General features: G+C 42.5%; 1 protein-coding gene across 6 annotated transcripts; it reads right to left on the reverse strand.

Moving 5' to 3' along the window:
* Window positions 1-8924: 8924 nt before the first annotated feature.
* On the reverse strand, window positions 8925-12644 carry LOC147618573 (rab GTPase-activating protein 22-like). Of its 6 annotated transcripts, XM_086775032.1 has the most exons (7): window positions 12404-12644; window positions 12069-12246; window positions 10811-10885; window positions 10440-10489; window positions 10271-10324; window positions 9038-10126; window positions 8925-8956 (listed from the first exon to the last, which is right to left on the reverse strand). In XM_086775032.1, the coding sequence occupies exons 1-6, from the start codon at window positions 12436-12438 to the stop codon at window positions 9061-9063; spliced, it is 1458 nt and encodes a 485-aa protein (XP_086631158.1). In that variant the 5' UTR covers window positions 12439-12644; the 3' UTR covers window positions 8925-8956; window positions 9038-9060. The 6 variants fall into 6 exon arrangements, with proteins under 6 accessions (XP_086631158.1, XP_086631157.1, XP_086631159.1 ...); XM_086775031.1 differs by having other exon boundaries at window positions 8925-10126; XM_086775033.1 differs by lacking the exon at window positions 10811-10885 and having other exon boundaries at window positions 8925-10126.
* Window positions 12645-13758: the final 1114 nt, after the last annotated feature.

Below are 13758 nucleotides of genomic sequence, written 5' to 3' on the forward strand. Positions count from 1 at the left end.
CAATGCTTTGGTGAAGATGTCAGTGACCTGATCCTCTGTGCTGACATAAACAAGGTCAACGTCTCTTACCAAAACCTTCTCTCTGACAAAATGGAAGTGGACCTCTATATGCTTCGTGCGAGCATGAAAAACTGTGTTCCTGGCCAATTGTATACTGCTAATGTTGTCAGAGAAAATGACAACATTAGCAGTATACAATTGTCTAAGCAAGATCTTTACATCAAAGATCTCTACATCATGGTCCCCCCCATAATGATGATCAAGTCATCTACATAGATGACAACAAGCACAACCCCTCTATCACTATGTCTCACAACCCCTCTATCACTATGTCTCACATATAGCGAGAAATCTTCATTGGCTACATGAAAGCCAATATAGTGACAAGATATTCAGAAATCTTGTCAGACCATGCTCTTGGTGCTTGTTTTAAGCCATACAAGGCTTTCTTCAACCTGCAAACGTGCTCGGGGTGACTCACATCCTCATAACCAGGTGGCTGCAACATATACACCTCTTCTTGCAAATCCCCATGCAAGAATGTATTCTTTACATCCATCTCATGTAAAGACCATTGCTTTGACGTAGCCACTGCTATCATAATTCTCGCTGTTGCTATCTTGGCAACTGGGCTGAAAGTTTCCTCATAATCAATGCCATATGTCTACACATATCCTTTGGCTACCAATCTAGCCTTGTACCTGCTTATGCTTCCATCACTGTTATGTTTTACTTTGTACACCCACTTGCATCCAATGGCTTTCTTGCCTTCACGCAATTGTACTAAATCCCAAGTCTCATTTCCATATAGTGCATCCATCTCCTCATCCATAGCTTTCTCCCAACACACATTTCCAACAGCCTCATCAATGCATGTGGGCTCTACAGCCTGCGCACAACTTTTGCCATGTATGCATAGTGATGTGCCACATAACCATCATAGGTAAACCTCTGCACAGGATTCTTCACTCTCCCACATCTTCGCAACTTTGCACATTCATGGCTTCCATAGCCTTCTTTACACCAGGTGTGTTCTCATAGCTGGTATCCCAAGCTCTTCATCTCATCAAGGCTCATCTCTGAGCCACTAGACTCTCCATCAACATGAGAATGTCCTCCAAAAATGTCAGTCATACTAAGGGGCTCAACCACTTTCTCTTTGCCTTTATGTGATGTACTAATCGTATTTGCAGGACTGGTATTATGACGCAGCCTACCACTCCATGGCTATCAACTGAACCACTAGATTGGGACTCTCCTAGTCCACTCAAAGATTGTGATTGCTGACTTGCATTCTGTGCAACCACATTTCCACTCACATCAGTCCCAATCAACTTCTTTTCCAGTAGCATACCAGCTGCTCATCTCATCAAAAACAGCATCCCTGCTTACCTTCAACTCACGTGTAGCAGGGTTATAACACTTTTGCTCAAGGGAATATATAATAAACACATATTTTTCAGCTTTTGGATCCAGCTTAGTTCTCAGCTCATCTAGCACATGCACATATGCAATGCATCCAAAGACTTTCAGATAAGACAAATCATGTTTTCTGCCAGTAAACCTCTCCTCTGGAGTTACATCATGTATGGCTGTTGGAGTCCTGTTCATGATGTAAACTACTATAGAAATAGCATCAGCCCAGTAGCTATGCGGCATATTCTTCTCTTCCATCAATGCTCGCGCAATCTCAGCAATGTGCCTGTTTTTTCGCTCAGCAACTCCATTTTGCTGCAGAGTGTATATGCATGTAAACTGTCTCCGAATACCATTCTTCTTCAAAAATTCAAAGAACTCATTGGAGAAGTACTCTCCCCCTCCATCTGACCTTAGGCACTTTACATATTTCCCTGTTTGCTTTTCAACCATAACTCTGAAATTCTCAAAGTGAGTGAACACCTCACCCTTCTCCTTCACATGAAGCATACCCACACTTTCCTTGTGTGGTCTCATCAATAAATGTCGCATGATACCTGTAGCCTCCCATAGACATGGTCTTCGTAGGACCCCATACATCTGAATGCACAACATTTAGTACATTTCTGTTACGTGAAAATACATGCTTTGTTTGCTTTCCAAATTGGTATGCTTCACATATTTTCTGCATACCTTCAACTTTAAACTTTAGCAGTCCTTCACAATTCCTTTAGTCTGCATGGACTTCATTCTCTGCACATTCAAATGTTCAATTCTTTTATGCCAAATGTCTGTGTCTGCAACAATGCCTGAACCATTTGCAAACATCGCAACACTCACTTCATACATGTTTACATTCAACGTAAATATTCTGCCCACTCTATTTCCTTTTTTGCAACCAACCTGCACTTGTCTTTAAAGTCTTCAACATAACAACGATCCGGGTTAAACCGAACGTGCAAACCCTGCTCAATCATCTGGCCAACTGAAACCAAATTCTTTGTTATGTTTAGAACATGAAGTACATCTACAAGGTACTTCACTTTGCCATCCTGCATAGACAATGGTACATCTCCAACATGGGCAATTGCATGAGCAGTGTCATTTCTTGTTTTCACAAAACCTGGTCTTTCAAGGTTTTTCATCTCCTTGAACCACTCCCCACATGACTTGTCATGTGGTTCGAAGCACCTGAATCAATGTAGCATATATCATCTTTATGTGCTGCTTCAACATTTTCAGACATGGCATTAACGACGTGCTGCATAACAAAAACCTTTCATTATCCTCATTGTTTTTGCTCGAGGATGCATATTTGTTTTGCAACAATTTTTCATTTGGCATGTCAGCCTACTTCTTATAACAATCTGCCTGCACATGTCTAGGATTACCACAATAAAAGCATCCACGTGTATCATTATACTACCTTTGCCAATTTCCATGACCTCTTTGACTCCCCCTGCCTCTGAATTGGCCTCTTCCACCTGCGTGTTACTGTTGTTGTGAATTTTGGGACTGTTGTTGTTGCTGCTGCTAGCCATAATTCTGATTACCTGTTCGACCACCTCCTTGGCCGCGTCCACGGCCTCCTCTACCTCGTCCTCTTCTTGAACTTGTGTAGAAGGCATGTTGCTCTGAACTGTTTTTATTTTGTGAAGACTGTTGGTCTTCACCCAAGCTCTTCTCTTCTATAATCAACAGACACCAAATCTGTGAAACTGAAAATATTTTTTCAAGTCTGAATAGACGTCTTGAATGCCTTGTATTGTGGCCCGAGACCACGCAGGCAAACTTCCACCTTATCATTCATCATCTACTGAAACACCAATAGATGCAAGGGATTCCACCTTATCATTCATCATCTACTGAAACACCAATAGATGCAAGGGATTCCACAATACTCTTTATCTTCAATGCATAGTCATTCACAGACATACTCTTTTTCTCCACAGTATGAAGTTCATTCTTTAACTGTATCTTTCGTGCCTTGGTATTTGTTTCATAGAGTTTTACCAAGGTGTCCCACGTCTCCTTGTTGGGAGACTTGGCATCCTATATATGTGCCCAATCATGGTGTCCTGTATACTGATAGAGAGCCAATACATAACTTTTCTGGCTCCTTGGTTCCAATCCTTGAACTCTTTCACATCTACAGAGCAGTCGGATTGATCTCCGGTATCTCCGGTGCCTCTTCATGCTCACCTTCTATGTAGTCCCAATAACCCTTTCCCATCAAGAAATTCGTCAACCTGAACCTCCAAGCATAGAAGTTGTTCTTGTCAAGCTTCTCAGCAACAATCTGGTTTATGCCATCATTTGATATCTTGCCAGACACAAATTTACCAGAAACAGCACTCTGGTTTGTCCTACACAAACTGCTATATTTTCTGCAGAGAGCGGTACTGTAGTACACTCAAATGTCACAACCAATGACCTCAATGTACATACATACACCCAATGGCAACTGTTGACCTCCTTGCAACACACACAATGTCTGCACAACCAATCTGTCTTCCTGCAGTTCTTAAAACAGAGTCCTGCAAAGAATCGATGACTTACCCGCAGTGCTCGAAATCACCTGCTTTCCGAAAAAACGAAAGTCGTAACGTCCTCGAAAAGCTTTTTCGGTCCAAAAAATGTTGTCCAATAGAACAATACAGTTGCCCTATAGCTTTACTCCCACGAAGAAAGCTCCTCAATCAGAGATCGTTTTGTCGGTGCCTCCCGTAGAGCTCCCAACAAGGGTGGTCGTCTCGCCAACACAAATATAGGGAAGAGTAGTTGAAGCTCTTCCCCTCGTACCGTTTCCTGTGCTTCTCTTGCTTGCAGCTCAACCCTTAGTATGAACCAGGCTCTGATACCATGAAAAGATGCAAGAGAGAAGAGAGCTTAAGCTCTTGCACACACACACTCACAAAATCCTAAAAGAGAACACACAAGGTGAGGCTAAAAATCTTCTTCTTCTTCACTCAACACTCAACACACCATATACAAAGATAACAGTACACACATATGAAAAGGTACTCAACCAAATACATACTAGGGTTCTCTATAGTGTGAACCCAACTAAATGAGCTGGCGCTATAACTATGCCAGTCTCTAGAATGGCTGTCATACAGCCTGTCATCCCACTGGCCGCATATCACCCATGATCTCACCAACTATGCCAGTGGTGTAAGTGTGGGACCTATCCCCCAGGCGGGTCATCAGTGTCCACTACCTCACTAGATGAGCTTGATATCTCAACAGTGGAGACATATCAATCATAATCTCACCAACCATGCCATTGGTGTAAATGCGGAGGTGCCATCCATATCTGCACTACTTAAGCTTGATATTTCTGCAGCTCGATATTTCAACACTCCTCCTTGAGCTCAACTCCATACCATGCACTCCAAGTAAGCTTCTAAACCTACGAAGCTTCTCTATATCCAATACCTTCGTGAAGTTGTAAGTTACCTGATCCTCCATGTTGATATGAATCTACGAAGCTTCTTTATATCTAATACCTTCATGAAGTTGTAAGTTACTTGATCCTCCATGCTGATATAAACCAAATTCATATCACCTACTAGAACCTTCTCTCACACAAAATAATAAACACCTCAATGTGCTTCGTCCTAGCATGATACATTGGGTTACTGGTGGGACAATTATATGTTATCACAATAAATGATAATTGTTATACACATGGACTCACCCACATCTGCAAGTAGCTTCTACAACCAAGCTACCTCAGATGTCACCATAGCAGCGCCGCTATACTCGGCATCCTCTATACTCAACAAAGAAACCGTTGGATACTTCTTGTTGCTCGATCTAGTAGTAACACTCCCAAAAGAGAACATAAAGCTGCTAGTAGATCTCATGTCTCTCAGACACTACCAACCCAATATGCATCTATGTATCCATGTACCTACAGTTGTATCCCAACCTCATAGAAAATTTCATAATGTAGTATAAACTTTATGTACGTGAGTATCCTCCTAACCGCATCTAATTATGGTTTCCTTGGAGCCTACATAAATTGACTTACGAATCAAATCGAATAGCTAAAATCTTGCCTGGTGATAGTCATGTAAATCAAACTACCTACTATGCACCTGTACATAATAGGATTCTCCAAGAGATCACTTATAGATAACCTTATAATTTGCTCCAATGGTACTAATATTAGCTTACACCATGTCATCCCATACTTAGATAACATATCCAAAGCAGCATACCATGCGAAATCTCATCACATGATCTAATCGCCTCTATACCTAAGAAGTATCGTAGCAAACCCAAATCTTTCATTTCAAACTTCACATATGATACCACTATCAACCCAATCTACATGTGTACCCATGTACCTACACCTACATCCCAGACTCATAGAAAATTCCATAATGTAGTATGGACTTTATATACTCAAGTATCCTCCTAGCCGTATCTAAATGCGGCTTCCTCGGAGGGTACATAAATTGACTCACCAATCAAACCAAATAGCTCAAATCCACCCTAGTGATAGTCATGTAGATCGACTACCTACTATGCACATGTACACAGTAGGGTCCTATAAGGGATCACATGCATCTATAGATAACCTTGTGTTCTACTCCAATGGTAATGAGATAGGCTTACACCCTATCATCCCATACTTGGATAACATGTCCAAAGCAGCATACCATCTCTGCAAAAGCCAAATCCCATCATGTGATCTAATTACCTCTATACCTAGAAAGTATCGTAGCTCGTCCAAGTCTCTCATTTCAAACTTCACATATGATGAGGTAGCTCATGGCTCATGTCTCACATCTCACATTTCATGGCTAGTTTATCTCATGTCATGGCTAGCTAACTCACATCATGGATTTTTTTTAAATGATTCGCATGGCTCTAGTAAGGAAGATTCAAATGGCTTACATCTCATCGTGTCTCGAAACTCATATCTTGCGGCTCATGCCTCATTGCTAATGGATCACATCTGGTTGAATCACATAATTTTTATGAAACAAATCCATAAATGTCTTTTTAAATAAAATATAGACATGGATCCCAAGTGGTGTGTATGGCTTTATGCCTAAGTCAAGATTTATGAGCAATTACAATTGTACTTACTGTTCCAATAATTTCAAAAGATTTGGAGATTGATGGTTATACAAATTACAAAATCTCAAAAGGACATGGATAGATGTTTCCTTACAAGTGTTCATCAAGGAAAGTTCAATTGGTTGGTATATAATATTAGGTTCAATTACCCTCACAAACATACTCACGCTCACAACCGGGTTGACACCTTTCACATCTCTTAAGTTTGGTTGACTTATGTATAGCTTGGGGTGGATGGAAAAATGGAGCTAAGCCCTTGGCTTTGTCCTAGCAACAATGCCAAGCATGTTCCAAGACAAGAGTTTAACTTAGCTTTTACTGAAACAAGTGTTAATTTGGTACTTCACTGTAGAGATGCAATTGCAACTTCTCTTGTGGGTGTGCTACCTCATCCATTGCATCCTCACTCCATTGTCACACTGGAATGCTTCCATGGCTATTGGGGTGACGAAGATCTCTCTTTGTCTAAATGGAAGCAAAAACAAAAATGTCTTCATAATGGTTCTCTTAAAAAAGGTTGTTGAAGAAGAAGCTAACGAGTGGAAGAAGAGTACACTCAAAACTATTCAAGCAAGCAACCCGTGAAACATGCAAGAATCCAATACAAAACAAGAGCTCACAAATATTATATTACATGGGAATGAATGTGTTTTGCTTAATGTCAAAATTAACTTGCATATAAATGGCTAATGTTTACACCACATTGAAAAATAGTCCCAAGCCAGTAGTTCTCACCTTAAGCAAATATATACACAAGTTTCACTTCCCCATTTGTCATTATGCATAGCGTAATACAATATGTCCATCTTACAAAAGATGGACTTCCTTTACACAAATGAGATGGCAAAGCATCTTACAATAGAATACAGAACAAAACCATGTTCAGCCAAGTGAACAACACTAACTTTTATCTTTTTCTTTAATTCTAGGGTTAGCAAAAGTTTCAATGGGCACCCTAACAAAATGTTGCAGCATGTCAACTAGCTATGCAAGGTACCCAACACTTCCATAACTCTCTTTCTAGGTGGCCAATACACTGCCCCACTTTTCATAGCATTCAAGGATTTTATAAAAAGGATTCACACCCCTAAACATACTTTTGCACTTATAGGTTTTGGAAACCCAACCAAATAGCCTAACAAGTGCTTGCAACACCTAGACATCATTACATCATACAAGAGCATTATAATCTTGTGCATGACACACACAACATTAAAGTGTGCAAGACATGCACAACTGCCCATCCCTTGGCAAGACACTGGTGTCTCATTCTTGGACAGGGGCTCGCAATGAAAAAGCCTTGCATTTGTCCTGTACATCCTGTCCATGGCATCCAAATGCAAGGTGCATGTGAAAAGCATTTCTCTTTAGTAGTACAACTCATCAGTTGTTGCGACTTCATGCCACTACAACATGATAAACATGTGTTTCTCAACTTATTGAATGCATGCACCTTTTTAGGTGTTCAACACAATGGCAGAAAATAAAGTTTTTTGTTAATGAGCTCATAAATCCACAAGTGGGCAAATCTATCGAGCAAATTCTAATTCTGTAGATGGTATATATACAAATGGTTACAGTGGGGAACCACAAGCTGTTTGTCTTCATAGGCACAAATGACCATTAAGGATATACTAGATGCAATACAATTTTCCCAACAATTCACAAGGCAAATATTCAATCAGTTTGAACCATCATAAATCAATAAACCAATGGTATTTCCTAGCTTAAATCTTGAATCCATGAGTCTCCTCACCAAACTTAAAATCATCCACTCCATCATGCATAGCATAAACTACATGCATGCAAAGTAATCCACACCCAAGAGTGGTGCAGGTTCATGCATAAAGATGTCTCACCGTAGTGGAGAGATCTTCAATATTGAATCATAAAACTGAGTTTCTATCACTTTCCCTAAGGTGAAGAGCGCACACGCACACACACACGCCGTAACTCGTTGAGCAAGTGCACCACTTCAAATAGAAAAGCGCAACTTGGAACTTGGACAGACTTCAAAGAAATCTACATGTCTGAGCGTGGACAAAAAGGGAAGTTCATGTTTGTTTTCCCAAACTTAACTAAAAGCAAACTGTGATCTTAACTCCATCATGAGTCTAGCTTCAAATCATCAACTCCGTCATGCACAGCATATATACTACATGAATAGCATAAATTCTGTGCAATGGCATCCCCACTCCTGTCATCAGCGCATAAGAGTAGGTTAAAGTTGGTGCATAAAGACATGTCACAAATCGTCATGGTTAACCCATCCAACTCAGTTTCTATCTTTTCACTGGAGGTAGAGGGCAAACAGCCATGATGAAGGCTAGCACTAAAGAGAACGCTGACACACACAAACCGTAGCTGGTAGGGCAATTGCACCCCGTGAAGAAAGAAGACAAGCAACAAAATGCTGTTGAATGCAATTTGCTGAAACCTGCGTCAGCTGCTCAAAAAAAAAAGATCAAAAGGATTAGTACAGCAGGGACCATATTTCGAACTGTCACAATACTGGACCATGCATTACCCCTGAAGTTAAAACTGTGAGGATCAGAAACGAAATCTGGCATGAACTGCTTCTAAAAGCTCTCGTGCTTCATCCAAGAGAGCCCATACATCCAAGTGGCCTGCCATGCTATTGCATGCCCTAAGAGTGTCATCCATACAGATACAATTCTCCATAATGTAGTTTCTTTTCCGACGCACCGCAGCAGCTACCACATAGAGCAGCAAGTCATCACACGGAGGAGCTTTTCTCCTCCCTTTCCTGCAGAAATGCTTCACTTTACCTGATCTGAGAGCAGTTTTATCTGCCCAGAGGATCTCCCAGAAGGAAATTGTCTGTTCGAAAGATAGTTCTCTCCTCATGAGAACCACAATCATCCGGTAAACAAAGAAACAGTCAACTGCCTGGATCTTCTCAAGGTGTTTGTAAACCTGTGGATCACCCACCTTCAATATTCTGGCTACTAATTGAAGCTGCCGCCGGATACCCGTCTCATCCGACCGAAAATTGTGGCGAGCGGTGTACATAAAGTGTGCAAAACACCAGAAGGCTTGATAGTCTTCGTCTAAAAGGGCTACAAAGGGTGAAAGTAGGTCGCTCATTCCTTGACAGTAGCCAGTCTCTGGGTCGTACAGAGCATAAGCCTCCAAGATGGCCACAAGCCTGGCAGCATGGTGTCGCACACAGGGTTCTAGATGTTCATCCTCCTTGAGGCTTACATCCATAGCCAGCTGCCTCGCCATCCCCTTCGTAACACTTGCTTGAGAAGGAGAATAAGGGACCCACTCAGCATTCATCCGCACAGCATCCAGTCTAATAATACGCTGCCAAGTGCTGAACTCCTCTGATGCATGTGGGGTTATGCCCCCCCTACTAAAAGGGCTTATCAAATAGTCCTCCATGACACTCAAGTCCTTACTCCCTGGAAGTGGTGTGACTGGCGACCTTTCTGCAAAGCCTTTCTTCCGGAAGCAGAAGACAGTATCCTGGTGTAAGCTTGTGGCATTCATTTCTACCAATCCAACCCCACCTTCTAGAGAACTCCTAGACTTCAAGCTTTTTTTCTCTCGTAGAATGATGCACCTTCTTTTCAGATCATCATACTCTGCCCTGCATATAAAAACCCAATTTTTTTTGTGTGGGGGTAGGGGGGAGGATTATTTGATACGGGTCAGCATTTACAGCAGGGACAACATTAAAAAAAGAAAACACAAGTCAAGTTTAGAGATGGCTTATATGAGATCCTCCAGGTACCTCTTCAGGCTCTTTTCTGCTTCTCTTTCAGCTGCTGTGCTTTCCATGTCATAGCTGAAAGATGTAGAAATTTGGTCAGACACGGAGTTTCTTGAAAATGCATGTCATCGAACACAGTACATTATAACCATGTAGATTCCTTAGTCCTCAAGAGGGAAAATCCACTTACAAGTTCAATAAGAAGAGCCACACTTCTGCCCGTATCTTCAGTTCCACACCCTGCCACCACATCCGCTACGCATCACATAAGTTCTGATCCAAAAGCGGCAAACATGGCCCTCACTCACGCAGACGACAGTTCATCAAAGCAAAATAAAAAGCCTAGTAAAATTTAGGACCTCTGACTTCAAAGCCTGCACACGCCAGCAAGAAGACCCCTCGCATGTTTCTTACTCACCCATCAGCACGTGAAAACACTATAGAACAGGTACGGTACACTGTAAACCTTCAATGAGCTCTGTAACAAAAGCCTCTCCTATCTCACAAGTCTTGGATAGTAAAATAGCTCAGTTAAAAAGACCACTTGGAACGAATTCAAACCCTTGGGTTACCATATGTCATTCCAGGTTCTTGATTGGTTGTCCTGCCACCCACCGAACGTATATGTTGATGTCCCTACAGACACATTTTTATTCAAGGCAGTGTAGGCATCATCCAAGGTTACAAAAGAGTTCTGTACTACTCTTGTACCTACAAGTTACCAATTGGAAACTGATCCACTTCAATCGCATGAGGACATAAATAACCTTGCTAGCAGCAGAGATGAACAAAATCATCAAATGACCAAAATCACACAAGCGTGTGGATCTCCTGCTCTAAACTAAAGATCTATCAGTGACTAAGTGATTAAGAAGATGACTCACGCATTTCTGTTTTTTTTCAGCCAGTACAATCTGAGGTTTGATTGGTGTGGCATCCATTTTGTAAGCAAGGTTTACTATACATTAGGATAGAAGCGCTTCGCTCTTGAGAAGGCAATGCCATCCAACCCAATAATCTCAGCAAAATAAAAAGAACAGGCCTTGCACATTTATCAGGCGGTGCACCACAAAACAAATCAGGCGCTTAAAGGAGGTTCAAAAATGCAAAGTGGCTCGCCACAGAGACACCATCGCATCTGTTTGGAGGTGGCCAGGGATCATCCAAACTGACCCTTAGCTACAGGAAGAAGTTTATCCCTTCCATCTCACTTGTGGAAAATGGAAGCCATGCCTTGTACATTTCTACATGATAACCCCGTAAGTGGAGATATATCTCGAACCCTCATGGACCGCTTTTAGCAGGGGATCACCGAGCACCTTTTTTGGGACACGCGCAAACACCTTTTCCAAAGATATTATGAGTTTAAAAAAGTAGATTTGTTAAAGCAGTGGTTATAGTGAAATGGTATGCATGTATGTTCGATCCCTACAATTGCAGGTACCTAGTTTTTGCATGCGATGGTATGCACGCAGGTCTCCCAAAGGGGGAACCCGGGTTTGATCCCTGGACGTGTAAGCAAATACAATTGCAGGTAGCTAGTTTTTGCACGCACATTCGCCAGCCGGACGCTTAGTTTTCCAGGTGCGGGTGCACGGGTGCTTCAATCTGACATCAGCCCCCCCCCTTGCGAACGCGATAAGGACAAGGGCTCGACATATATCCTCAATCATCTGATTTTCTCACATGCATATCTGATCCAATACGAAAAGCCATGTGGTGCTCCCAACCCCTATTGCTGACCTTCTCGCCCTCGATGAGGCACCCGGAACCCATAACATTAACCATGAACCAACACAAAGAGTCATCTGGTGATCACCCCATAGCGGACCCTCTTGATGACCTTCTCGCCCTCGATGAGACGGCCGCTCTGAGGATCGAAAGCATCCCGCCATTGCTTCTGGGTGAGGGGAAGGTGCTTCTTTCTGCTATGGCGCTTCAGGCGGCTACGGAAGGCCCGGAGAACCAGCCGGCTAAGGGCCCTGGACAGCGTTTGTCTGCGCAGGAAACGCAGAAGTCCAAAGTACGTTAACATGGAGAAGCCAAGAATCTCTCTCTCTCTCTCTCTCTCTCTCTCTCTCTCTCCAGCGGGGACTTTGATCTGAACTTAGGTTGTGCTTGGTTAACAGACATGAAGACAATGGTTGAACATACCGGCGAACGTAAAGGAGAGCTCCGGAGACGGCCATTGCAAAAGCACAGGCAAAACCCTAGCGTCGGCAGCAGAAGCATCTCTAGCACAGGAGATTGCGACGATCATGAAAGAGTGCGAGAGAGAGAGAAGAATAGGGTGGGGCGTGGGGCTCTGCAGTCGATGTAGTCGATGCGATGATGATTATGATAATGCCTATGAATGCTATGATATGTTATGATATGTGATGGTGACAAAAGCGCAATGCTACAAATTTTTAGTCCCAAACATTTGTAAGATTCGAATTGGTCCTTATTAGTCCCAGCCTACACCGACCGGTGATGCACTATCTCCTAAATTTCACAACTCCCAAACTGCTAAGACCATGAGAGATTTGCCTCCATACATATTTTTTAAAATACACGAGAAAGATTCCTATGGAATGAAATTTCTATTTGTTGCCATCTCGAATTTCCAACCACCAGAATGTTAACCATCCTTTGACCAAGCTCCCCATCCGTTGATACAGTGGACCACAGAAGGCCTCATTGCATCCGGCTTGCCTTCATCTATCAATGTGCAGAGCCCCTGGTTGCACCCGTGGGATGCAAAGCCCTGGTTGCCCCCATGGTGGACGTGGGGGGACTATGGAAGACCTTGCCCACCATTTCTACTCAGAGCCTCTTGCCAATATCTTTGACAACCTGGAGCCTCTAAATTTAGCCATCCCCACCACTGTGGAAACTTCCCACTCAAGGAGAAAGCTGCCCATCCTCTCATAGTAGCTAGTAAGGAGAGGAAAGGGCATGGAAGTGGTGGCAGCAAAAGAGGAGTCACTTATGGAAAGGTCAATGAAGGTTGCAAGAGCAGATCAAAGGGAATTGCAGTACTTCGTGCTCTTGGCCAAGTCCGTAGCACCATCTTCTTGCCATTCGTCTAGATCTCTCCCAGTGAGTGCCTCCCTACAGAAATGCTAGCCCCTTCACCCACCCCATCTTGCCCTCTCTGACCATACGTACCCCGTGGGCCCTCCCTTCGCTTGCAACTCTACTCACCCTTCACTGGCTCAAAAGATCACTTATTGGTGGAAAGCCTTTGTTGAAGTAATGCGATCTATTAACAATGCCATCTTGATAGCACCAGTATGGGCCCACCTCCTAGACACTTCATAACTAACAATCTGACAATCTATGACTCATGAATGTGAGTAATCAAGAAACGGGAATAAACAGAAGACATGAGAAATCCCTGATTCGCGAATGTGTTTAATTTTCCATTCTCTGACATCTGATTGAGATGAATCACTCATGATCTGAGTCATAAAGCTCATTCATGAATGTGAATATCACCACGTCATTCAGCTTCACTTCTTTCTGCT

Source organism: Cibotium barometz, chromosome 35, assembly GCF_041138505.1.
Source record: "Cibotium barometz isolate CiBa-2024 chromosome 35, ASM4113850v1, whole genome shotgun sequence".
Taxonomy (NCBI): Eukaryota; Viridiplantae; Streptophyta; class Polypodiopsida; order Cyatheales; family Cibotiaceae; genus Cibotium; species Cibotium barometz.